At 43.4% G+C, this 24,706-nt stretch overlaps 2 protein-coding genes and 1 long non-coding RNA gene across 6 annotated transcripts; 1 reads left to right on the top strand and 2 right to left on the bottom strand.

The window, feature by feature from the left end:
* Positions 1-2,158: 2,158 nt before the first annotated feature.
* On the bottom strand, positions 2,159-5,176 carry HNRNPA0 (heterogeneous nuclear ribonucleoprotein A0). The gene has a single exon (XM_061457017.1). The coding sequence runs from the start codon at positions 4,786-4,788 to the stop codon at positions 3,847-3,849; it is 942 nt and encodes a 313-aa protein (XP_061313001.1). The 5' UTR covers positions 4,789-5,176; the 3' UTR covers positions 2,159-3,846.
* A 3,312-nt stretch (positions 5,177-8,488) lies between these two features.
* Positions 8,489-22,396, top strand: LOC133271139 (neuropeptide Y receptor type 6-like). Of its 4 annotated transcripts, XM_061457011.1 has the most exons (7): positions 8,489-8,646; positions 14,638-14,698; positions 15,291-15,757; positions 18,201-18,292; positions 18,396-18,428; positions 19,425-21,109; positions 21,172-22,396. In XM_061457011.1, exon 6 carries the CDS (start codon positions 19,440-19,442, stop codon positions 20,562-20,564), a length of 1,125 nt encoding a protein of 374 aa, XP_061312995.1. In that variant the 5' UTR covers positions 8,489-8,646; positions 14,638-14,698; positions 15,291-15,757; positions 18,201-18,292; positions 18,396-18,428; positions 19,425-19,439; the 3' UTR covers positions 20,565-21,109; positions 21,172-22,396. The 4 variants fall into 4 exon arrangements, 3 of the variants coding, with proteins under 3 accessions (XP_061312995.1, XP_061312993.1, XP_061312994.1); XR_009744009.1 differs by lacking the exons at positions 8,489-8,646; positions 19,425-21,109; positions 21,172-22,396 and adding an exon at positions 18,772-19,174 and having other exon boundaries at positions 12,724-14,698; positions 15,072-15,757; XM_061457009.1 differs by lacking the exons at positions 8,489-8,646; positions 14,638-14,698 and having other exon boundaries at positions 15,343-15,757; positions 18,396-18,441.
* LOC133271143 (uncharacterized) lies at positions 14,775-17,537 on the bottom strand. The gene is made up of 2 exons (XR_009744012.1): positions 16,498-17,537; positions 14,775-15,343 (listed from the first exon to the last, which is right to left on the bottom strand). It is a non-coding gene; the product is annotated as an uncharacterized LOC133271143 (long non-coding RNA).
* Positions 22,397-24,706: the final 2,310 nt, after the last annotated feature.

Genomic DNA, 24,706 nt, shown 5'->3' with positions numbered 1-24,706 from the left:
TAAAACAAGGGAGAGGTGCAGCCACTGATCTGTACTGATATCAATTCACTACATGTACAGGTGTGTTCAGCATGTTTCTTTGTAATGCAGTAGTCATCGGGATGATTAAAACTGGATGTTAGGCTAGTTTCATTAGCCAAATAAAATTTACAAGTCACACAAAGAGCAGAATCAAGAACAAATTAAGAGTAGACATGAACACCCATTACTGTTAAACAATTGTGCGCATCACAACTCACGAGATAAACTACAATAATACAGTCTCTGAAAAGCTTTGGTTTGGGGAATTTCCTCTTGCACACATATTATAAAAGGAATACCTGTGCTTTAAGAAAACTGCTGCACTTCTACTCTCATTATTAACTGCTGAAAGTAAATTAGTTGCTCTCACTTCCTATTTCTCCCAGGTGAAACCACAACCCAGTGCTCATTCCTGAACAGAAGGTAATTAAATTACTGAGCTCATTTCACATACTTCAAAACTAAACTACAAACTGCCAAACAGCAAACTAACATTACATTATTTCTACCTCCACGACCATCCTGGTACACAGTCCGACTTATTTACATGCCATCTATATACTTCATTTCACCTTAGTTCTTCCTGTGCACCTCTATGCAGACAAATCCACTCAGAGGTCAGAAAGTTACTTAATACCATTAAATACGTAAGCAAGGCTTTATCAGCAATCTCTTCTGTTTATTAAGAACTGTACCAGAAACAGGTTTATATCCACTGAGTCTTAAAGCCCCTGTGTCTTTAATGCTATCCAGTATAAATCTGCATCTCTTTATATATTCCATGGTACATTCTAGCCATTACTTAACAGGCATTTAATGAGCCTTTCCAATGTTACCTGCATTGTCACAAAGAACTTCTTGCTCCCAAGACACAAGAGGTCAGAGCACAGCAAGTCCCAGCTAATCAAGGCACTCACCACAACACTGTTAAACAGATAACAATCTTTTGAGGGAGAAATTAGGTAGCAAACCGCCTAACATAGGTGCAATTTCTGGGACCTACTTGCATTCAGGAAGACATTAGTCCTACAAGAGGATTATCACATACAGACAGAACATCAGACAGCATGCTTCAGTACAACAGTTATCAAACGCAAGCTATAGCTTGGCCAAACCATCAGATTTTACACATAAAGCCATTTTTTTAAAAACCTACTTATTTCTAGTACCAACATATTCTTTCATGGCATATAACACGTGAGAATAACAAAGTTGGTGCACAAATCTTTACCTTCCCAAGTCTAATGACAAGCCACATCACATAAGTGCATCTATCTCATTCAAAACCAAGCTCGCCCTTCATAAGGTGAAAACAATTCACCACTGCAAGGGACCAAATGGTTTGCCCAAAACAACACAAGACCTAGAACTCCACAGCTCGCTTCAGCTACAACAAGACATGCTTCAAGTCCAAGGATGACTGTCCAACATAGTTTTAAAGTCCAAAGGTAAAGTAAAAAGCCCAGTGAACTGAAATAAAACCAAGCACCTGAAGCTGCCCACCGACAAGAGCTGGCACCTGCAGTGTTTTACAAACAATTCTCTGAAACCACTTGCATTTTCAACAACCTATCAGTGATACTGGTTCACAGAAGCAAAACAAGCTTTCAAGATAAAAATATAACAATATAATTGCAACCTGCAAGTTCCTTGGAACGTATTTATAAAAGCAAAGCCAAAGCAAACCGGTTTCACTGTAAGAAACACAAATGATCAGACTCAAGAGGAAACAGAACTTGGTTTAAACCCTGTGACACCAAAAGGTTGCCCTGCTTATTCAAGCTTACACAGGTAATCAAGATGATGCTAGTTTTACTCCTAATAGCAACAGAAAGACTAACTTCAACCAAAATCAGCATCAGTCAGACTGACATCAAAGACTGACAGTACCTTGACATTTCACATTAAATCCTTCAGCCCAGAAGCACAAATCCCTAGAATTTGAATTGTCCACTGGAATCAGTGGGAATTACATGCCTAGCATCTTGCATTATCTGGAACAAAGCAAAACAATCAGCTTTTAAGATGCAGTCCCAAAAAACATCAGCATTAAAGACTAAGTGCTTAGAAACCTGAAGGCAAAATAACTTTGTAGTTTTTGAGTCCGTGCCCCGTATCATACATACTCTCACTCAAGTATATAAGGAATTCAAATCTTTATTTGATATCCATAAACCCATAAACGTTTGCTATTCTCTATTTCTATGCAGGAAGGCAGTTTTCCCCTAAAACATTATGCTTTTTAATAAACAACAAACTTCCAATTCTATTGCGTGAAAGGGCTACAAATATACATTTGTTAATCAAGCAGACTACACAGAGATTTTTTGCTTTACAACGGGCACCTACATTGCTGGTACACTTTGCTGGCTCACTTATCACAGCACTTTGCCCACGTAGTTTAGATTACCATTTTGAAACATGGGCAATTGTCATTATTAAAAATCGAAGGAAAGAAAAGAATAGGTGCTGAGGCAGGCATTGCAAATCCATTCCTTTTCCAGTTTGTACTCATGGAGCCCATCTTTATTCACATGCGGATGTCACTGCATTCGACACCAGTCATCTAGTGGCATGAAATACCTTTCCAAAGTCTAGTACAATGTTAGCAAACCACTTTTCCTCCTGCTGTAACGAAGCCTGCAGCAAGGGGGCTGCCATCCTGTCGGTAGATGGTGCTGCGAAAGATTCCTGGGGAACTTTAACGAAGGACAATAGTTCAGAGTGAAAAGTCTGTTAACCCGGTACTATGAAAACAAGTACGCGTTTAAGACGGGATAAATGTCGACCCTTTCCTGGAAGGAATCATACACAGACAAACCGAGAAGAGGACCTGAAACTAAGCAATAGGAAATTCGGAACATTTCATATGAATGAAGCACATGCTTAACACAAACTATTTCTTCAAAACTACACAGTACATACGTTGATGGAAAAAAGTCCTATAGAAAAAATTGACCAACCATGTCAGCACGTCAAACCGCCCAGTACAAGATGGTGGATGCACACAAACGGGGGGAGAACAAGGGATTTAAAAACAGACCACATCCACGGGTTAGTACTTCAAAAATTTCTCTGTCGAGCGCCTGAAAGCCAATGAATCCACTAGCAGGGGGTAGCAAAAAAGTCAGTTAGGACCTTTACTGGCAAGAAAATATTTACTCTAGGTACACAAGAGCTTTGAAATCAGAGGAACGCTTGCTTCAAACCTACAAAAGCCTTCAAACCGTACGGAATGGATCCTAGGAAAAATAATTAGACATGTAAAGGTCAATGAACACAGTGATTTATTTAAAAAATAAAAAACGTAAAAACGATTTTTTTTCCTCCTTTACAGAAATGTTAATTTCAGTCATGGGATCCGAGTAGGTTTTGTAGAAAAAAATGTAGGAGCCAGGTATCGAGTCCTTATAACAAAGGAAATTCCCCCATAACCCTTCCCAGTTTTTACTCCAGATCAACAAGACAACTCCCACCCGGTACGCCCCCCCCATCCCCCAAAAAAACCCAAAACAAATTAAAACAAGACATTTTTCGTTGCTAGTATAAAAACGACCAAGGTCCAAGTAATAATAAAAAAATAGAGTCCATCAATGACTGTAACACAAAGTATGTGTATGTGTGGCCCAGTCCATCTTCAGAGAGAAAGAAGTGGCACAGGCAGCAGAGGCGACCCTCAGGGGGCATTTAGGAGCTGCTCCCACAGCTGGGAGACATTTAAAAGGAGATGCCCTTCGGCGAACGAGGGGAGAAACCATTTAGAAGCTGCCCCGTATCAAAGGGAGGGCTTTCCACGCCACCCCCAATGGGTATGGGCGCTCCAGCTCAGAAAGAGCCGCCCCCGTAGCCTCCCCCACCATAGCCTCCTCTGTACGGTCCACTGTTACTGCGGCCCCCCCAGCTGCCGCCCCCTCCTCCACCTCCTCCGCCGCTCTTCATGGGGCCGTAGGAGGACTGATGCTGGCTGTAGCTGCCGAACCCGCCGTACCCGTTGCCGTAGTCGCCGCCTCCCCCTCCGCCGCCACCGCCGTAGGAACCGCTGCCATAGGAGCCGTAACCGCCACCGCCGCCACCTCCTCCTCCACCGTAACCGCCGTAGCTATTATAACCGCCGCCTCCTTTGGAAAGACCGTTGTGATCCCGGTTGCCGGATCCGCCGCCGCCCCGGCCCCTTCCTCCGCCTCTGCCACCCCGGGAAGGCCTAGAACCGCCGCCTCCCCCGCCCGACTGGATGTCCTCCTTGGGCACAGCCTTCTTCACCTCCACTCGGTGGCCCTGGATCGGGTGGAACTTGACCACGGCCGCCTTGTCGGCGGCATCGTGATTCTGGAAATAGACGAAGCCGAAGCCGCGCTTTTTCCCGCTCTGTTTGTCGGCGATAATCTCAGCCTTCTCCACCGGGCCGAACTGACTGAAATGCTGCACCAGGTCCCCTTCGCCTACGTCCCCTTTGAGGCCGCCCACAAAGAGCTTCTTCACCTTAGCGTGAGCCCCCGGTTTGGCCGAGTCCTCCCGGGACACGGCCCGCTTCAGCTCCACCGCGTTCCCGTCCACCGCGTGGGGCGACGCGGCCATGGCGGCATCGGCCTCCTCTACCGCCGAGTAGGTGACGAAGCCGAAGCAGCGGGAGCGCTTGGTCTGCGGGTTGAGCACGACCACGCAGTCGGTGAGGGTGCCGTAGGCCGCGAAGTGCTCCCGCAGCCCGGCCTCCGTGGTCTGCACGTTGAGGCCGCCAATGAACAGCTTGCATAGCTGCGAGTTCTCCATGCTGCCGCCGGTGCCGGGGCTGCGCCTGGGCCTGGCGCCGAGACTCCTCCTCCTGTTGGGGGGCAGCTCTGACGGTTTTTTCCCCCCCTTCTCCGTCTTGCCGCTTCGTCCCCCTCGTTTACTGCAAACGGCGCTACCTCACGGCTGCGGCAGCCGCCGGCGATGGCTCCCTCCGCCTGGCTCCAACGCCTTCGCTTCGCCTCACCTGACCAGCAGAAGAGACAGGGGCGTCCCGGCTGCCGCCGCTCCTCCGGGACGGGGGGTGGGGAGGGGGCAAAACACAGACACGCACAAAATGGCGGCGACTGCTCCTCCACAGCTCGGCCGGCCACTGGTGCCCACACAAAGGGGCCGCTGGGAGCCCCGCCCACCCGGCTGCCGCCGCGCACGCCCCCCGCGCCCGCACAGCCAATCAGAGCGCGCAGCCGGAGCCGTCCTCCACTCACCTTTTAGGGGCGGGGCCTCCGGCAGCGATCGACGAGCTCGGCCGCTAATCAGAGGGCGCGACCTCCGCCGCGCGTCGGCAAAAAGCCCGGGGGTTGGACCGTGACAGACGAGGCGGGCAGCCAATAGGATCGCGATGTGGCGGCCGGTACCTCCTGTGCAAGCCGAAAGGAGGGGCGGGGCGGGGGCTGCGCCAGCGCGTCCTGCCCGCGGACGTCAGCCAATGGGCGCGCTCCGGACCCGCCGCGCGCTTTTCTCCCCCGCGGCCCCGCCCCGCGGGTGGTTGTTGGGGGGGGGGGGTGGTCCGCGGGCGGCTGGCGCGGGAGCGTTTGAAACGCTGACCGTTTGAAACTCTTGCCGTTTGAAACGCTGACCGTTTGAAACGCTGACCGTTACCCGCCGCCTCACGGAACGGCGTTACAGCGCTGCCCCGGCCCCAGCGCTGTCCTTACCTCATGGCCGCGTTCCCTTCTCCGCCCCGGCCGGCCGCAGCCTCGCATCTTCCCCAGCAGCGCGGCATCCCAGGGCCGTAAGTTCCTGACGGGCAGCGACGCCTCTCGTCGGGGGTTTTATCCACCTGGTTTTGTCCAGCTGCTGTCTGCTCCCTCCTAGCGTTGGTTGGCCGCTCTTCACTCATTTGTGCCCGTGTCCCGCTTTCCAGCATAGAATCAATGAGATCAGAAAAGACCTTCAAGGTATCAAGTCCACCACTAACCAGTGCCACTAAGCACCACATCCACATGGTTTTCAATGCTGTCCTTCACTGAAGAAACTGCCTAATTTCCAGTCTAACCCTGCCCTGATGCAGCTTGAGGTCCATTTCCTCTCGTTCTATCACTCAGTTGTTCCTTGGGAGCAGACTGACCCCTCCTGGCTCCATCCTCCTCTCAGGCAGTTGCAGGGAGCCATCAGGTCCCCCCTAAGCCTTCTCGTCCCCAGACTGACCCCCCAGCTCCCTCAGCCCTTCCCCATCACCCCTGTGCTCCAGGCCCTGCACCAGCTCCATTCCCTTCTCTGGCCCCGCTCCAGCACCTCAAGGTCTATCTCGCAGTGAAGGGGCCCAGAGCTGAGCACAGGATTCAAGGTACAGTCTCACCAGTGCCCAGCACAGGGGCACCATCCCTGCCCTGGCTCTGCTGCCGCACTGGTGCTGGTACACACCAGGATGCCGCTGGCGGTCCTGGCTGCCTGGGCACAAGCTGGCTCAATCCCTCAGCACCCAGTCTGTTGCCTCAAGCAGCTTCTTTGGCTTTCCCTGCTACTGTTTCCAACCCCACCACTGCCTCCTCCTCTCACCCTTAAATCTCTCCATAGCTCCAAAAATGAGGTATTTTCTCTAAATACCTCCTAATGTGACTAGTAGTGAGATGCGTTTCCTTTTACATATATACACTTTAATAGTACCTTAAACAGAGCTTGAAGACAGTGGCACCATTTTCATCACAGTGATTGTTTTTCCTCCCCCAGAAACAGGATTTGTTTTGGTCTTACACCCGTTGAGGTTTATGTTGGAAATTATCTAGGAGAAAAGAACGTTTCTGTGGTGATTTTTTCTTCCTTGAAGGGGCTCCTGCACCACACGGTACCTGAAGCTCATGTTAATGGAGTCCTCGTCACAGGTCATTGTCTAACCTGCTTCTAAAACCCTCAGCGAAGGCAATTTCACAGCCTCCTCAGGTAGCTTCTTCCTTTGTTCATTATGGCCATGATGAGATAAGTTTCTATTTAGACACTGTTTGAAAAGATAACCACATAATCAAATACATCGGGGGTGGGCTTTGAACAAGGGCCTGTAGGGACAGGCCAAGGGGAATGGCTTTAACCTGCCAGAGGGGAGACTGAGATGAGCTCTTAGGCAGAAGCTCTTCCCTGTGAGGGTGCTGAGGCACTGGCACAGGGTGCCCAGAGGAGCTGTGGCTGCCCCATCCCTGGCAGTGCTCAAGGTTCAGAGGGTTTGGGGAATGGGTTAATAAAAGATGATTGCCAAACCCCCTGGACTGAATATTCTGACCCTTCTGACCCGATTGCTATGGATTTGTTTCGGGATGTAGCTCCACAGTTGCCTGAACTGACTGTGCTGGCATTGCCGCCCTTCTCCCGTGTACCAGCCCTGATGCTTGTGCTTCACAAGCAGGGATGTGTGCATCACACAGGGATGCACTTCAGAGAACCGAGACAGCCAAAAATACTTTATCACGAAGAAGGGCTCAGGTTCAGCTGCCTCAGCTTTCTGCAGCAGCTTTTTGCATGATCCCACGAGTGCTGGTGCTGGCAGAAGGGAAAGGAAGCAGAACTGCAACACCCCCATGGATCAGATCATCTCCTGTGGAAAGGCACCCTTAGAGACTCACAGACACAGGCACAAGCGTAACGTTGGCTGCACTGCAAGGGTAGTTAACTACAGCCCCAGGTGAAGTCCAGAGAGACTGAACATTTCAGCACAAAAATTCTTCTTTATTCCTCTTCAGGTGGTGTCAATACCAGAGATTAACACTGCTGGTGGAATCTGTACTCATTTCTATCAGCTGGCCAAGTTTTCATGCTTCAGGCTAAGAAGCTGTGATTACCATTAACCACTAGGATTAATGCTTGCAGTAGAGTAATCTGATTTTTCTTATATTGAATTCTTTTATAGCCAGGTATTAAGAGCAACTTATTAATATGACAAGAATATTAAATGTCTGTGTGTGACAGCCACTTACAGGGAAAGATGTCATGTGTTTAGATCCATTTATCTCCATGCGTGGACATGATAATTTTATCTACTTTTAGAGAAGAGAATATGTCCATAATGGCACTGGAATATTTGTGGTTTTAAAACAAACAAATCCCGCTCTATTAAAAAGGACCCAAAGACCTCCCTCCCAGAGGCCATCTGCAAGCTCCACACAATTACAGGAAATACAAAACTACATTTTGCCTGCCATTTATTGTAAAAAACGGTGTGGCCCTTCCCAAGATAAATTAATATCTGTTTCATAGTGAAAATAACCCATGAGAGTTTTACAGACACTTAATAATTTACAGCGAAAAGGAAGAAACATTAAGAGGAGCTAATTCTGGCCTCAGTGGGTAGCAGAGAGAACAGAACACTTGTTTATGACTCATTTTCTCTCCCTGAATGCAAGACAGACAAGTAGGGCAGGGAAGAGATCAAAGAAAGTCACTACTTTCAGCAGAAGATGAGGGTCTTAAAGATGTGAGCGAAACACTGGCACAACAGAAGTATAAAACATAGCCCAACCACTCCCTTTTCTGTTTGAGCTCTGACTGGTTGATTTAATGAAAGGAAAACACCTCTAAAATACATATACCCATGTCTTGCAGATAGAAATGTCTCCTCTGATTCTACAGAACAGCCAAGGTCTGCTTGACCTGGTGTCCTCCTGTCCACTACCCCTTCCCAGCTACCGTGTAAGTGACCTCATGTAGTTCATGTACTCACTGAAAATCGAGTTCAATCCCCACACTGAAAGGGCCAAGCTCACTGCACATGTACATGTGCCCTGGCACATACCACCAGGCTTCAGCAATGCAGGGCTTCCCAGACAGCTAAACAGGAGTTTCTCCTGCATATATCCCACAGACCTTCATAGCAGCTCACCTGAGCCACCACAGAGCCTCCAACCAATCCTCTCCAGTTTCTGTTGGATTCATTCACCCAGTCAGCATGCCAGGTCGTTGTTGTACACGTTCCTATGAACTATGTGCCTTTACGTGCTCCTGAAATGTGCCTTTTCCCTCTACAGCTGCGTGAGCCACTGCAAGAGTGGGCTACAACGGGTACTGCAGCGTGAGTGCAGAACCAAAGAATGAGTCTCACACTGGGCATGTGGGATGTGACAAGTCTGCTAAAACAGACAACACTCCAACAGCTACAGCAGTTTCTCCACCACATATTCAATCTACTTTTAACTACATACGAGTAAATTCATAATATGTATTTAAAATATCTCAGGCACACACCATTGAAAAGGAAATACATGCCTTTCCCTCCTGACAGGGCAGTCACAGCATTATATTGTTTCCATTGTGATAGCAACCTACAGAATAAAAACTCATTGTACAAGCAGTTTAAGTTTCTAACACAGGTAAAAGCTCCACCTGTGTCATCACCTAAAGAAAATGTGTTTCTCAAATAAGAGGCTCTGGCCAAATAATACATGGTGTTAAATGGCTTCTAGGGATACCTTAGTTGGCGTTGGAGTATTGGAAGGAAACCCACATCATTTTTATGCATAAAATATTCCAATTATTCCAGCAGAAATCATACTACCTAGAGTCCACAGGAGGGCATTACTGCTCAAGAGATCATAAAACAGGCAGCTGAACAGTCCCTTTCCAGGGGATATCATATACTGTCCCTTTCCTGTGATATCATATACTGTTTAGTAAAAGCTGATACAAAATCAATTATTAAGGAAGTAATATTTTAATTACCTAAACCCTTGTATAAACACAAAGTCATATGCTTTTAATTTGCTTCAACCTCTCTAATCTCCTCTATATCAGTGTGGCTGGCTTCCATAATCAAGTATTGACTCACTCTTTCAAAACAATTAAAGTTTATCAACTGGACTTCTTGTATGTTTTGTTAGTATAGTGCAATGCTCTAGATTTAGGTCTGGTTTTACCTTTCAACAGTCTGTAATAACATTATCATTGATGTAGATTTCATCTTGATTTTTCTAAATATACACAGGTGGAAATGGCTGGAAATAGAGCAGATTCAACCATAATTATCCAGATCACTCCGAGATCCACACAATTTCAGGCAAGGATTTTTAATCTCATCATTTCAAACAGGTATTACTAGACTTGTAGAAGCCTCCCTCCTACCTAAATCATCCCCTCAGGCAGAGAGTGATTTTGCAATTCATAGGAAGACATATTTAATAAAACATGCAGCAGCACCACCGACTTCCCCATCCTGGCCCCTGGCTTTAGCTAAAAGTCTGAAGAACTTAAAAGAGATAAAACAATCCTTGAGAGAGCTCTTGCTTTTTTGGCAATAGGTTTATCTTTCTCTCTGTTCTGCTGATTGCACTTGTATCTACATAAACACCAACCCGTGATCTCACTTTTGAGGCTATCATGAACTAGCACTGGTTGGGAGAGGCTTTTAATTGAAACAGATTGAACATGCACTGAGAGGAAACTGGATAGTCTTTTGCTACCTAAAGTTTGAATATGACACTCTTCAGGATAAAGATTTCTACCTAGTGCAAATTCAGATGAGGAATAAACCATTACCCCTTTCTTTTATTTGCTTAATACAATGTAAGATATTCTGCAGGAAAAAGAGTAACTACAGAACAACTCACAGGAGCTATTTATCAGTAAGTAGTTTCAAAAGATCATCTTACTGAACAAAGCCTTCCCTGAGCCCTTTGTAGGGGGAGTGTGCTGAAAGAGAGGAGCACACCTTTGTGAAGGGTGAAGAAGAAAGACATCAGAGAACTGAATTCACATCCCTTTCTTTGGATTTACGGTACGGTTTTCCCTTAAATCCTGCCTCTCTCCTCTCCTCTCTGAAGCTCAATTTCTCTTTTCCTCTTTCATCTCTTCACTTTTCTGTCATAATTGATGATTTCCTTTCTTCTCTTTCCTAAAAGTTCATATAAGATCAGGTCATAATTTGCAGTGATAGGATGAAAGTAAGACAGCAAAACTGCGTCTCAAAAGTCAAGCTTCTTGTAAAGGATCAAAGAAGCACACAATGCTGGGACAGATGTGAGAGGGTATATCTTTCACTGTATCTTAGTCCAAGGCAGACCAGGATCATAAGTTTTGCCAAAGGAAGACCTGGAGCCAGCAATGATCTCAGCCATGCTCTGGTATTTTTTCATCTGCAAATCTTGCTTTATGTATTTTCCACTTAAAATCTAGTTGCTTTTTTTTCCCTTGCTTATTCCTAGGTCCCATCTATTTTTTGTTCCACAGAGCCTCTGTAGGGTGGGCTGTTTGTTGGTTTTTTTTTGTGGTGCTGCTGCATGACTGATATTTAGCTTTGTTTGCAAGCAGCAAGAAGAGTTATGCTATGAAGTACCTGAAACTAGCTGTAAGATATCCCTGCTATTCAAGAAGTTTTAGAACTAGGTGCATAAAAGCCAGGCTTTCTAGACACAAAACAGCAATCTAGAATTCATATTTTTCATTCAGAAAATCAAAACTGACATTACAGTTTGAAACACGCAGGGAAATTGAAACAGACTGAGATTAACAGGAAAACCCTTTTGATTAGTTAAATATTCCTTCATTAACCATTAGGACAGTGAAAGATGCTGTGTCATGAGAACAGCAGGGTTTGGTGCTCACTGTGTTGTTGGAAAAAGACTGTAGAACAAAAAATAAGAAATACAAATTATCATATTTCTCCAAAATCTATGAGCTATTGAAATAATTCATTCTTTGGCAGAGATCACTCCTGGGAAACATCAGCTGGAGAAGTTCTAGAGAGCTACAAAGGATTGAATCAGGGTTTGGACAGTGGAAACTATTGTACAATATGAATTAATGCTGTCACACTCCTATTACAATTACTCACATCTTATCTAGTTTTCAGTAAGAAAAGTAACTTGGCTGACTCCAGAAATAAAGATGCTAACCTTCCAGCCAGAGCGTATCAATCTTCATCTCAACTGTGTGCCAGCTGAAATCTCATAGCATAATATAATGTTTTAAATGAATATGCTGTTATAAGTAACTCATTTAAAGTTAAAGCACATTTTCAAACAGTTGACTTCTCATTGTAGGAATGACCTAAATTGAGATATATGGACCAGAATAAAGCCTTAAGGATATTGCAAAGCTGTTCTTTAGAGCTATGCAATACCATGGAGTGAAAATTAAGCTCCAGGTAGTGAAACCAAGTGATTTTTGTTATCTTTTCCAATTAGGAAAAAAACTTCCAAATTATGGAGCAGTGCACCCACTTACACACAGATATCAATCCTTCTTCATCCATGTGATCTTTGGAGAAAAATTTACTGTGTGTACATAGCTGGAATTCAGATATTGCTAGTTTGGTCAAATTATAACCCATTTGCTGAAGACACTTAATAGGGAGTTGATCTCTCCATCAAACAGGAATGTGAGAAAGGGATGTGGTTTTCCTCCATCATAACATATTATCTTACTTTATTGACACCATCTAGCACATCTGACACTAACGTAAGAGATCCCCAATTATTCTTGCTTCTTTCTCTGTGCCTCTTTGAAGTGCTATAAAGAATAGTAGTTATGAGGAAGAACGATTCCAGATCCTTCACAGATGTTAAGGGTCACTGAGCCAGCTCTTAGCCAAACTGCTGTTAAAGAACTCTTACACCTAGGAAGCTGAGAAATCATATGTATACATCTCTACTAAACCTTGCTTTCTGAAGAAGGGAGCTGTGCCAAGAGTAGCCAGCCATCAGCAACGATTCCTGCTCAGCAAGGAATCATGTAAATGCCAAAGCAAAAGGACTTGCATGTTAGAGAATTTTTTCACCAACAGGCTGCTGCCAACACAACAAAAGTTACAAACTTAAAATACATCATCACTTACCCTGACTTTCCACACTGCCCACAGTCTGTATGCCAGAGCCTGGAAGCCAGAGTAATAGCACACCTCCACTGCAACCAAGATGAGATGTGGACCCTGTTTACTATCAGCTGGCTGGTTTAGATGATAGTGCCCCGAGCTCTGTGCTTGTAACGGTTAATTGCTACCTGGTTTAAAACTGGCTTGGGAACATTTACACAAGCAGAGGTCATGCCTCGAGCTGCTGTACAACCAGATGCTTGTAAAAGATGTTCCAGTTGATTTCTATATGAATATCATGCCTGGCAAGCTTTTAGGATCAGGCTTTTATTGCAATGATTGTGCTAAGGTGATAATCAATTTCATGATTGGCATTCAGTATAGTGACAATCAGCACACTGTTTTGAGGTTTCCTATTCACTTGTTTGCTTTGCAAACTGCAATAGAAATCCCTAATAAAACTCTTAAAAAATCATACCACAACTGCTACCATTTCCTGTGATAGAGCCATCTCTGAACTACTGAAATCCCACAAAGGCAGAGTTTCTAAATTTACACTGGACATTGCCAAGCCAATTGCAGCCTTATCTGCAACATATTTTAACTTTTTGTTATCAGGTTACGTATAAAGTTTGCTTCCCATTGCAGCTGCAGTCCCGCCTCCCAGTCGGTTATCAGAGTCTACTGATAAAGGCTATTTTTTCATCATTTAATATTGAGCAATTTAGAAATAACCTCATCATTTATATAAAGCAAACACAATTCTGCTGGCCATCAGCCTGTTTTACAAACAGGCACTACAGCATTTACCTGAAAACAATATACCCTGATCCCTTCCTACCTGGCTATAGATTCCACTTTGCATACATACCTTTGACATCAGGCATAAACAGACCAAGAGCAGCTACACCCACAAGCCTCTGATGTCAGATGTGGCCTAATTCACACCAGGTTACAACAGAATTAAAGCCACAGACCACAGCAGATTGACATGCCTGTAAAACCAAGGGGTTCACATGTTAAACACTTCAGTCTTCCCACAGAAGGAGGACTGCATGCAGTGTTATATTAGAAACAGAAGTCTATAAATAAACAGCCTGCCCTTTGTTTGACATTTATAAACAGAATCAGAACATCTTCTAATTTTCCCAATTTATTTCCTTTATAAACAGATAACACATTTTTATGGCTGGTTCTGATGTGTACCTAAGATGTTGCACGTTTAGGTCCTGATTAACTTCCTGGGTTACACTGCAACCAGAAGCAGAAATTCTGAAGCACATTGGAAAAGCTTTGTTGTTCCAGTATTTTTGACATAATCAAAACCAGCAAGTGCTAGAAATGTATTAGGAAAGTCCATTCACATTGCTGGATTGTAGCATTTTGGTTAGATTTTCTGAATATAAAGCAATGGCCTAAAGCAAAGGAAACTTTAGGGGGTATGTCGTCCTAACATTTAAATCAGTCACTTGAATACCTAATTTCGGATTACCACAGATGTTTAAAAACACTTTAGACAAACACAGCATGAATAGATACAAACATCCTAGAAGCGGGAGGTTCATCTGATCTCAGAGGCTCCCTCCACCTCTATATTCTACAAATACAATAGCATGACAACCAACAATATTTTGGGGTAATAAGCTCTTACCTGCACTTTAGATACAGCATCAGTCTCATTCATCCCCCAAATCCTACTGCTTTTCAAAATCATCCCCGCAAAAAACAGCCAAGACCCAGTGAGGCAGACTCAAGTACTCTCAAATGCTTTGTCTGCAGGTTCCTACTTCTCTAATTTAATAGGGAATTCTCATCTAGTTTTCCTGAGTCTGTCCTACACAAACACATTGTAACTCTGGACTATTTTCTACCTTTCCTAGTACTGGAGAGCCACAGGGTGGTTCATATGAGACTGAGATACTGGGGGTTAAGAGGACCCAGGTAGGAATTCAGAAGTTTAAACAGCAATGTACCAAATAGCACATCCTAAGAATAAAACAGATCCTTTCCTGTCCCATAAACATTCACTCTAAATATTTAATAAGGAAATGTTAAATGCTGCTTTTTATAAACAAGGGACTATAAAAGCTGTACTGGGCTTTTACTGCAAAAACTGATAATAATAAAGCCCCTTTTCAGTATGTGCTGGGGTAATATTCAATGCTTCGCTTTTCAGGAAGATTTTTATATCTCTGGAGTATAAGCTAAAATAGCAATTTATAATGAAAATACGATTATCTTAATTGCAATAGAGCAAATAATACATTTATTATGCCTTTCCAGGCAGCTTACTGTGTTTTCCTATCTCCCTCAGTTAAGAAAGCAATAAGCCATCTGCAGATGTTTACGTATGAAATCCAGCACAGGGAAAACATTTGCACTGCGGAGCAGATAAGATAATTGAAAATGAAATTGCAAGATAAGGTGTTTGACAGGGTGGAGGGAAGCCACACGGTGGAGGAAAATCCATCCCCGTGACTCCTGGTCCTTTCTCCTCCCTGCTCATTGCTGTTCGCCTCTTCCTGGATTCCAGAGCCTGGTTTATTCCTCAGCAGCCTCCCAACAGACCGGTGGATTCAGTCGCAGCTGGAAATAGTGGAAGTGTGGATTGTTTCAGGAAGAGAAGAAAGGAGAGTTTAAGTATTGCTTTAGCAGCAGATGGCTTTGCTTCAGATTCTTTCAAGCACAAAGGAGATATGTGTGCTGGCTTGGTAATCAACTCAAAACGGGAAAAGATCAATTGTTAAAGGCAGTGTGGATTTGACTTGAATTTTGCATCAGGTAAGAAGTCAGAAAATCCATGCAACTGTGGCAAAAGTTACTGAAATACAGCTTTTGAAGGATTGTTGTAGTCTGTACATCCTGTATTTAAAACTGAATAGAAAATCTCCTCCACATTTTATCTGTGCACCACTTTGGAACTGAATAAACAGATGATGTTTGCAACTGAAATATTCACTGGCCACTCTGAAGGGATGGGACTATGCATCTTTCACATAGGTAAGGAAATATTTAGCAAAGAAAGACTTTAAAAACTCATTTGAATTTTAGACACTGTTTTTAACTTCCTTTTGCTTATGCATGTTTCAGTAATGTTTCTGCATCCAGAGGAATGAAACAAGTAGGTTAATTTTATCATTTCCTCATCATATACTCTTAGTATAGTAAGGAATCTTTATCCAAATGCATGGATTATGGATGGAAGTAATTGGTTCTCTTATTAAACAATCCGGCTCTGATATCAGCTGTAGTTGTGGTTCAAGGATACTGATTCCACTAATATTTAATAGCTTAAACCAATGCCAGTATGTATGACAATATAGTTCATCATGCTGCAGTAAGTACTTGTGTAACTTATTTACCTAATGCTGTGAATACTCCAGATTTTTAAACAGGACAAGTGTTATAGTTTTATTACCAAAGAAATGTTTAAATTGCCTTGCAGGATGACATGTACTAAAGCTACACTTTTAGCTCACAGCACAAACCAAACAGTGACCTGAAATTGAGCTTTTTGCTGAGACAGTGTAGATGATGAGTGTGCCTAAAGCTGATCCACTGGTTGAACTGATCAGAAGGCACCTCTACCTACCATTTCCCTAATGATGGAAAGTGCCAAAGAAGCCCCACACCCACACTGAGTTACTGGGAGAGGACACTCAGCACTTCCCATCAAACCGTCTTATGCAACCAGAGATAAATAAGCAGGCATAGCAAATAGTGCATAAAATATTACAAACCTGGCTCAGCCTCGTGTCCTTTGAGTCCCCACAGCTTCTCCTGCTCTCATAGAAAGCAGGGAAGAGCAGAGCTTGTCTTTGAAGGTGTCTTGCTTCCAAGCCAGGTCCCCTGCTGACACCTGATCTTTCGTCAAAGGGCAGGGCTCAGATCTGTGCGAGTCAGGGGAATACCAAAAAGAAAGATCTCCCTTGGGATAAAGCAGCCAGATTTTAGACCCTCACACATCTGAAGTGGCTGTAAAGCTCATCAGGGTGACATTTACCACTAGTTGGCCTCTTATCCTTCCAGCACATGCATCCTTCTGTCTGCTGATAAGTCCAGCCAGGCAATTAGTGCTGCTCCAGGGAAAAGTGGATTATAGGATAAGTATCACCTGAAGATGCTGTTGCCCAGCCACAGCATTGGTTTCTCCAGGCTGTGACTGTGCTGGCTTCAGAGTCCCTTTCATTTCTTATGGATTCATTAGGAGGAGAGTTTTTGCAAGCTGGTGGACATGCTGTAGGGTACATAGCTCTTGTGCTTGTCCTATTGGAGCAGGGGCACCTGCAAGGGACTACAAAGTTTCCCTAAGGCACTGGACTTCAACAGCTTTTGCAGCATGTCTGTACAAGTTTTGTGCCATACCCTCAATATAGCTGTGGCCATGATGAGTGGGTTATTTAGGGAGACTTAGGCTTAATGTTTGCCCCTGACCACAAAGTCACATCAGGGAACATCAGGTCCACATGCAAACCACATGTAAATCTACAGCCACTTCTCACCTCAACATGACTACTCTACTTGAAAAGTATATTTCAATCAGAATGAGAGTGGTAATAGATGCTCCAAAGTTGGTTGTGTTGGTTTGGATACTTCTTTTGCAAAAGTATCAGGATAAAGCAGTCCAGGATATAACTCTAGCTGGAATATTCTTTCAATGCCTGGGGGTAAATGGTTAGAGAATCATAGTTGCCAGTTTAACCCTGGATTTGGTGTTTAACCTCATGCAAGCAACCAAACATCTTTTATTCCTTAGTGATTAAATAAGGAATTTAATTACTATCAATTAATCACAGAATCATAGAATCACAGAATAGTTTGGGTTGGAAAGGACCTTGAGATCATCCAGTTCCAACCCCCCTGCCATGGGCAGGGACACCTCACACTAAACCATCTCACCCAAGGCTTCGTCCAACCTGGCCTTGAACACCGCCAGGGATGGAGCATTCACAACCTCCCTGGGCAACCCATTCCAGTGCCTCACCACCCTAACAGGAAAGAATTTCCTCCTTAGATCCAATCTAAACTTCCCCTGTTTAAGTTTGAACCCGTTACCCCTTGTCCTGTCACTACAGTCCCTAATGAAGAGTCCCTCTCCAGCATCCCTATAGGCCCTCTTCAGATACTGGAAGCTGCTCTGAGGTCTCCACGCAGCCTTCTCTTCTCCAGGCTGAACAGCCCCATCTTTCTCAGCCTATCTTCATACGGGAGGTGCTTCAGTCCCCTGATCTATTAATCTATTAAAATCAATAGATTAATTTAATAATATATTAAATTAATTAGATAAAATAATTAGAAATAATTAATAATCTCTATTAAAAGGTTGATAAATCTTCTACACCTAAGCAGATTATTTCTAGTAATAATAAAACATCCACCTACCCCTTCTTTTTGTGCATTCCTATTGCATTCCTATTGCTTCTTCCTCCTCCTTTCTCCACAGGCTCTCAACACTATGGTATTTATTACTAGGGGTGAAGAATGAGCTCCTGCCAGCTAGTTTCCCAGTAATTCCTACTTCAAAAAGGAATTAAGGTGAGTTACAGTTGAGTTTTGAAAGGCGGATGTATAGAACATACTTATCCCTTGTTTCAATTTCAAAAGTAATGCTTTACACCCTTCTTTTTTCCTTTCCCAGGTTGGAAACAACCTCTTTCTGGCCAGAAAGCTGGTGAGCCTTTCATTTAAGATTAACTTCTTTCCTCAGTGAGAAATTGAAACCCACTGAGATACTCTGCTGAACCTAATTCTTCCCATTAATAGTAGTTTCGTAACAACAGAATTGTACTAATATCAGAATTGTTGCTTGACACATGTTCAAGTGTGAACTGAAAGAGGAATCAACCGTGTGTCTCCTGAGTACACCTTGCAGGAAATTTTGGGGGTCTCATATGTCAAACTTGTACAACAGTGAATGGTGTGCAGGGAAATGAGACAGCCTTTGGCAGCTACTGATATGCCAATAATTGTGTGTGTAGCTGATGTGATACCTGTTTGCTTTACATGTTTCTCAGATTACATTGAGGAAAGAGGACATACTACCTGTAATACACAAGCAGAACAGGAGACTCCTTTAAATATGTAATTCATTGGGGTGTTAAATATCCCATAAGCTAAATCAGACGTCATTTTGGTTAAGCCAGAGGGAGTTGGGATTTTAGCTCACGTCACTTTCTAGTTCTAGAGACAATATAAGTGTGATGCCTAAGCTAGCAACATGATGGCAGAACCCAATTCTTCTTTCTTGATAATGGAAAAGCAACAGATTATCCTCATTGGAATTCCTTAAACCTTGCTAAGTCTTTGGCTGACACAGATCTTCAAATATTGTCTTTTGAAAAGCAAAGTTTGTCGACAGTTGTAAAAGAGGATTTGTATCAAAATGTTCACACAAGTTTAATCAGAGCTATCATTGCTGTTTCTATATGTCACAATCAGTAACACTGTCAGTGCAGAACCTGCATCAACCTGCACTCATCTATATGCACAAAACCACTAATACCCAACCACTGGCTTCTCCAGTGCTGTAATTAGATTTGCTGAAAACTAACTAAACTAAACTAACTAACAAGAAAAGGGCATCGACTGCAACAAGAGACACGTTAATCATTGCCTTGGAAAGCTTCATACAAAGTACCTTCTAAATAATACTAGGTTTTGTTCACAGGACGGGAAATGCTTCATGATGGATAAAGCCATTCAGGACCCCAGCAAGATTCTGGCTAATCAGACCATCTCCAACATCAGCTATTCTCAGTTCTTGAATTTTGATACATGCCAGCCCTCCTTCCTTGCAGAATCCTTGCTTATTACAGCCTACACATTAGTTACAATCGTGGGGCTTTTTGGAAATCTTTGCCTGATTGTTATAATAAAAAGAAGGAAAGAAGCTCAAAACGTCACCAATATTTTGATTGCCAACCTCTCTTTATCAGATGTCTTGATCTGTATCATGTGTATTCCTGTCACAGTTGCATATACCTTAATGGACTACTGGATATTTGGGGAAGCTATGTGTAAAATAAGTTCCTTCATACAAAGTGTATCTGTCACAGTCTCCATTTTCTCACTTGTACTGATTGCTATTGAGAGATATCAGTTAATTGTGAACCCCCGTGGCTGGAAGCCTAATATTTCACATGCTTACTGGGGAATTCTTTTCATCTGGGGGTTTTCCCTTGTAATATCCATTCCTTTTTTAGTATTTCACCAATTAACTGATGAACCCTTCAAACACTTGTCTTTCCATAGTGATTTCTACAAGAACAAAGTTGCTTGTATTGAAGCATGGCCATCAGTTACAGAAAGACTCATTTTTACCACTAGTCTGCTGGTTTTCCAGTACTGCTTCCCACTGGGGTTTATATTTATCTGCTATCTCAGGATATTTGTATGTCTTCGAAGGAGACACGGGAAAATAGACAGGATGAGAGAGAATGAGAACAGACTGAGTGAAAACAAAAGGATTAACGTGATGTTGATATCAATTGTTGTGACTTTTGCAGCTTGCTGGTTGCCTCTCAATGTGTTCAATGTTGTTTTTGACTGGAACTACGAGGCACTAATGAGCTGTAATCATAATCTAGCATTTACAATATGCCACCTCGTGGCCATGATCTCAACGTGTGTCAATCCCATCTTCTATGGGTTCCTCAACAAGAACTTTCAGAAGGATTTGGTCGGATTAGCTCACCACTGCAGATGCTCAGCGTCAGAAGAGGTATATGAAAATATTGCCCTTTCAAATCTCCAAACTGACGCATCAAAGGGATCTCTGAAATTAAATAATCCCCCTCTGGAGATCTAAAATAATCCAATAGGTTCCAAAGTCTTGCACTTTGGTGCGGATGAACACTTTCTGTAGGTCTAGATCATGTCACCGCTGAGTTTAGAGGACATTGTTGCTGTTTAGTTCAGCAAAAAGAGGATTATGCTCCTGTAGGCACACTCTTATGATGGTATTAATGCTAATAAACCACCTCCAAGAATGCTAAAGATTAATAATAATGAATTATAAAGAGTATACACATCTTACTTTTTTAATCCACAATTTCCAAGTCATTGGCATGCTACCTTAGCACAGCTAAAAATATTTCTATTTCAGCCACTGATGCCGTCGTCCTTCACCAACACCCCAGGAAACCAGGAATACTGAAGCATTCCTAACTGCATCAGCCTTTTCACTGTCTCCTGGCTTTTTAATTTTACACCCCTCCACTGTTCCCAGCTCTGGTTGATCTGTATAACAGTTTATAGCAGTTCACGGAGTAAGGAAGGCTTTTGGAGTTATCCTAAGCCTCCACCATCTTGCTTAGTCCTTACAGGAGAAGTAGGTTTAGTGTCAGGCCCCAAGTGGTTTATATGCAGCCACAAAATGAGCACTAGACTAAATTATATGGTCAGTGGGGCAGCAGAAACTCTTGTGGCCTTATGGGAGGGACAGGGCTGCTGATGGATGATCTCCCTTTAGTGCCTCTCCCTACAAGTGCTCGGGCAGTGTGTTTCTGTGGCATTAAACAGCAAAGTAAAAAAGGCTGCCATTGCTTTTTGTAGCACCAATCGTCTGCCCCTGACACCCTGATCAGAGTGAAGCAATCAGTCTTTCCACTCTGAATCTTGGCGTAAGAGGGTCCTTCGTTAGCAGGTGGAAGCTCTCTGAGCAGTGAGACTGCTTCGTAATCCAATGCGAATCATTATACTTGTGCCTTGATTTCTTATCATTTCTTTCTTACGCTCTCATCCGACTCAAGTGCTGATGCACCATTTCTGTTCCGAGCTTTCAGCTATCAAGTATGTCTTTCCTTAATGCTGCACTTTAAAAATCGTTGCTAACTGAAGAGAGTATCAAGGACATCACCTTCCCGCTGCATGTTCTCTCATTACATCCACTGCCTTTGCACTCAGTCTGATGTCTAATTTCCAGGCAAGTCAATAGGAGTGAATTGACTTTGGTAGGAACAGGAACATCCAAAAAGAAGTTAATACATAAGTATTATGGACTCCGACATGGTGTGTGATGGGGATGTATGAAACTGCAATATCAGATACTCAAAGAGTGCTCAAACCTAATATTAAACTGACAACTGTTGCCCTGTGTTAGGTAATGCCAGTAACTTTCTTTTCCCTATTTTACTGGTATAGCAACCAGACAAAATTATAACAGCCTTGCTCATGACACTGTTGTTACTTGATGCAACCAGCTGGAGGACTGTGAGCTTCCCTGGGGGAGCAGAAACATGGAATTAACTACGGAAAGCTGGATGGAGAACCTGAGCTCCAGAATCTCATCCAAATGTACCAACGACCTCTTAGCAGTGATGGGTTTTTAAAACACTGCATCTGAGTGGTTTGGTCACATGGACCAGACCAATGTACTTACAAACATCCTTGTGAATCAATACATCCTTACATGTATCTGTATTTTATGGCTGATTGGGTTAACTGTAAGCACACGTAACTAGAGCCAGCTGCTCAGAAAGTGACATTCTTTGTGAAACCAATTCCATTGAACATAGAACTCAATTGATTATCGACTGTAATCATGTACGTGGACAAAAGCAGTGCCGTTGCTGTGTGTGAGTTAAATACTTTGATTCCTCCTGTCTATGGACAAATAAATATTACCCTGCATAAAATTGCTGTGCTGCCCAGCTGTTAGAGTTTGCTGTCTATAACACTGATAGGGCGGTTCTCATACAAACAGTTCTGGGAACCGGTTTAGCATTTCACATGTTCACTCGTAAGATAAACAGAGGTTGGTGAACAATTAGATATTTGCTTGTTCCAGAAGAGGGAAGGACTTAAAAGCAGGTAAAAACCTTCTCTGGGCTCACGGTGCTCATATACTCTATGGTGGAAAAGGACAGAATCATTAACCAGGGAGGTTTCAAGTGAATTTATGCCTCAAGGGCAGAGCGACTTTTCACTCTGGTACTTTATGATCTGCACTCAAACACAGTCGATGTGTTTGCAGTCCTGTTTCCTTGGACATTTTGCAGATCTGTGCCATTTGTCAGAGTGGATGTTTCCCTTCAGCAGCTCAGAGATCTACAAACACTCTGTGCTGCACTGCAGCCCGCTTGGTGCACAACCATTTCCAAGGCAGCATCTACTACTGTGTTGGAATTCATCAGTATCTAAGTAGGAGAAAGACACTTGTGACTTTTCTTGCTTAAGCCAGAATGTTCATACCACGTTTGGCTGCGCTATCAATATTTTATCACATGCGATCAGAACTCCTGGGATTTAACAGTACCACATCACTGGGACAGATTCCAGCCTGGAAGATGAGATGCTTTTATTTTACCCAACCCTCATCCACTGCAAGTGGCAAATGATACCCGGGTTCTATTTCTTGCATCATATATTGTAAAGTCACATCACAGCTGCAGCAAGGCAAGAATAATTCCCTCTGGCATGACTCTAAACTAACATTGCACCAAACTGCCCCACAACAGGTAGAATCCTGAAAAACACCAGAACTGAGTTTCAGGGAGGTGGATTTTGCATCCAGGAAGCGTCTGAATCTTGCCCAGATTCTAGAAGGAAATCAAAGTTATGGCAAGTAACTACATACTTACAGAAACGTGGCCATAAAAGGCAATCCCAATGAGTTATTTTACACCATGGTTCTTATTTAGCAAGCTCTGCTCTGTGCCTCCTGAAGCACCTTTTGATTTTAGCCTACGTTCCCATAGAAACCAAGTTTATACCATTATGTTCCTGTCCTTTTGATCCCAATAACATTTGAGCCAACCTTAACCAACTTGGAAAGAGAATAAGTGTCCGTGGGTTATTACACCCCTGTCTTTGGGAGGATGGTGGCTGTCTAGAAGGCAAAAGGCAGGGTGCCAACCCCCTGCTGAAACACCATATACATATCTTCTTACTTGAGTTCTGGATGTTATTTAATGAACATACAATAGGATTTGGCTTTCAGGGGAAAAATCATTCTTCACATTCACAGACTCACCTCTTTTTTATCTCAAGTCCCCACTTTCCCCAGGCCCATCCCGGCAGATGAGTGACAAACCAAGCCATTAGGTATGTATGAACTTTGCTTCACCATATAAATATCTCATTTTCTTCTTCATTGTTTTGAGCAGTACTCAGAGAGGAGAGCAAATCTATAGCAAAGCTTTGAGTAAGCTCACAGCAAAGGGTCAGAGGGACTGCAGATGTACTTAGTGGAACCTCACAGACTGCATACATACAAAACAACATTGTCCTTTCAAATCTATGCTAATAAGACCCTTGAATATGTTCCACAATGGCAACCTTAGAATTATCTTGTCTGCTATCACTCAATTTTAAACAAGGCTCCTTTGGCATATTGCTTGGTTTCCATGCAAATGCAGACTGATGTCTTTTATTCCATTTCATAGGCTTCTCTATTAGTCACAGGCTATTTACATAATGTGATGGAATTGGCACCTGTGTGGAGCTGTTCTCTGTGCAGAATTCATTTCACCCTCATACCCAGGGAGGAAAACTTGTTAATCCATGTAGATGACAAGGCTGTAACAGCAACACACATTAGTTTTTCCTACCAAGAATGGCTACTAGTGCCAGAAGCAGCTCCCAGAGTTTCGGGTCCCTCTAAAGAGAATTGCTTATACCCCCTTTTCACCTCCAGTTTTAGGTTGGAGACTTCTGCAGTGCAACTATTGCCGTAAGTCAGCAAATAATCTCTTTTAACATATCCAGGCCTAATATCCCACTATTTGTAAAGCATATCTTTCTCAGTCTACCCAGCAAGGCTGTCAGCACGGTGTGGTACCCTGTGCATTTCAGATAGCTTTTAGTGTCTTACTGCTTCTAGCTTTTTATCCACAGACCTTTCTGACTGTGTGAGCAGGATGAGTTCTCACTTACACCAAATACACTCCTGCACTGATTAGGAATCAGACTTAAGGATCTCCTCCTTGGGACTTGTATCACCAGATATCT

Source organism: Pezoporus flaviventris, unplaced genomic scaffold, assembly GCF_033815535.1.
Source record: "Pezoporus flaviventris isolate CSIRO_AGI_PZ_B2104156 unplaced genomic scaffold, CSIRO_AGI_Pfla_v1 ptg000023l, whole genome shotgun sequence".
Classification (NCBI taxonomy): domain Eukaryota; kingdom Metazoa; phylum Chordata; class Aves; order Psittaciformes; family Psittacidae; genus Pezoporus; species Pezoporus flaviventris.
Note: the sequence above shows the minus strand (reverse complement) of the source record. Positions and strands in the feature narration are given on the sequence as shown.

Excerpts from the sequence above, each read along its gene's own strand:
- HNRNPA0 (XM_061457017.1), bottom strand. The coding sequence starts at position 4,788 with ATGGAGAACTCGCAGCTATGCAAGCTGTTCATTGGCGGCCTCAACGTG.
- LOC133271139 (XM_061457011.1), top strand. The coding sequence starts at position 19,440 with ATGATGGATAAAGCCATTCAGGACCCCAGCAAGATTCTGGCTAATCAG.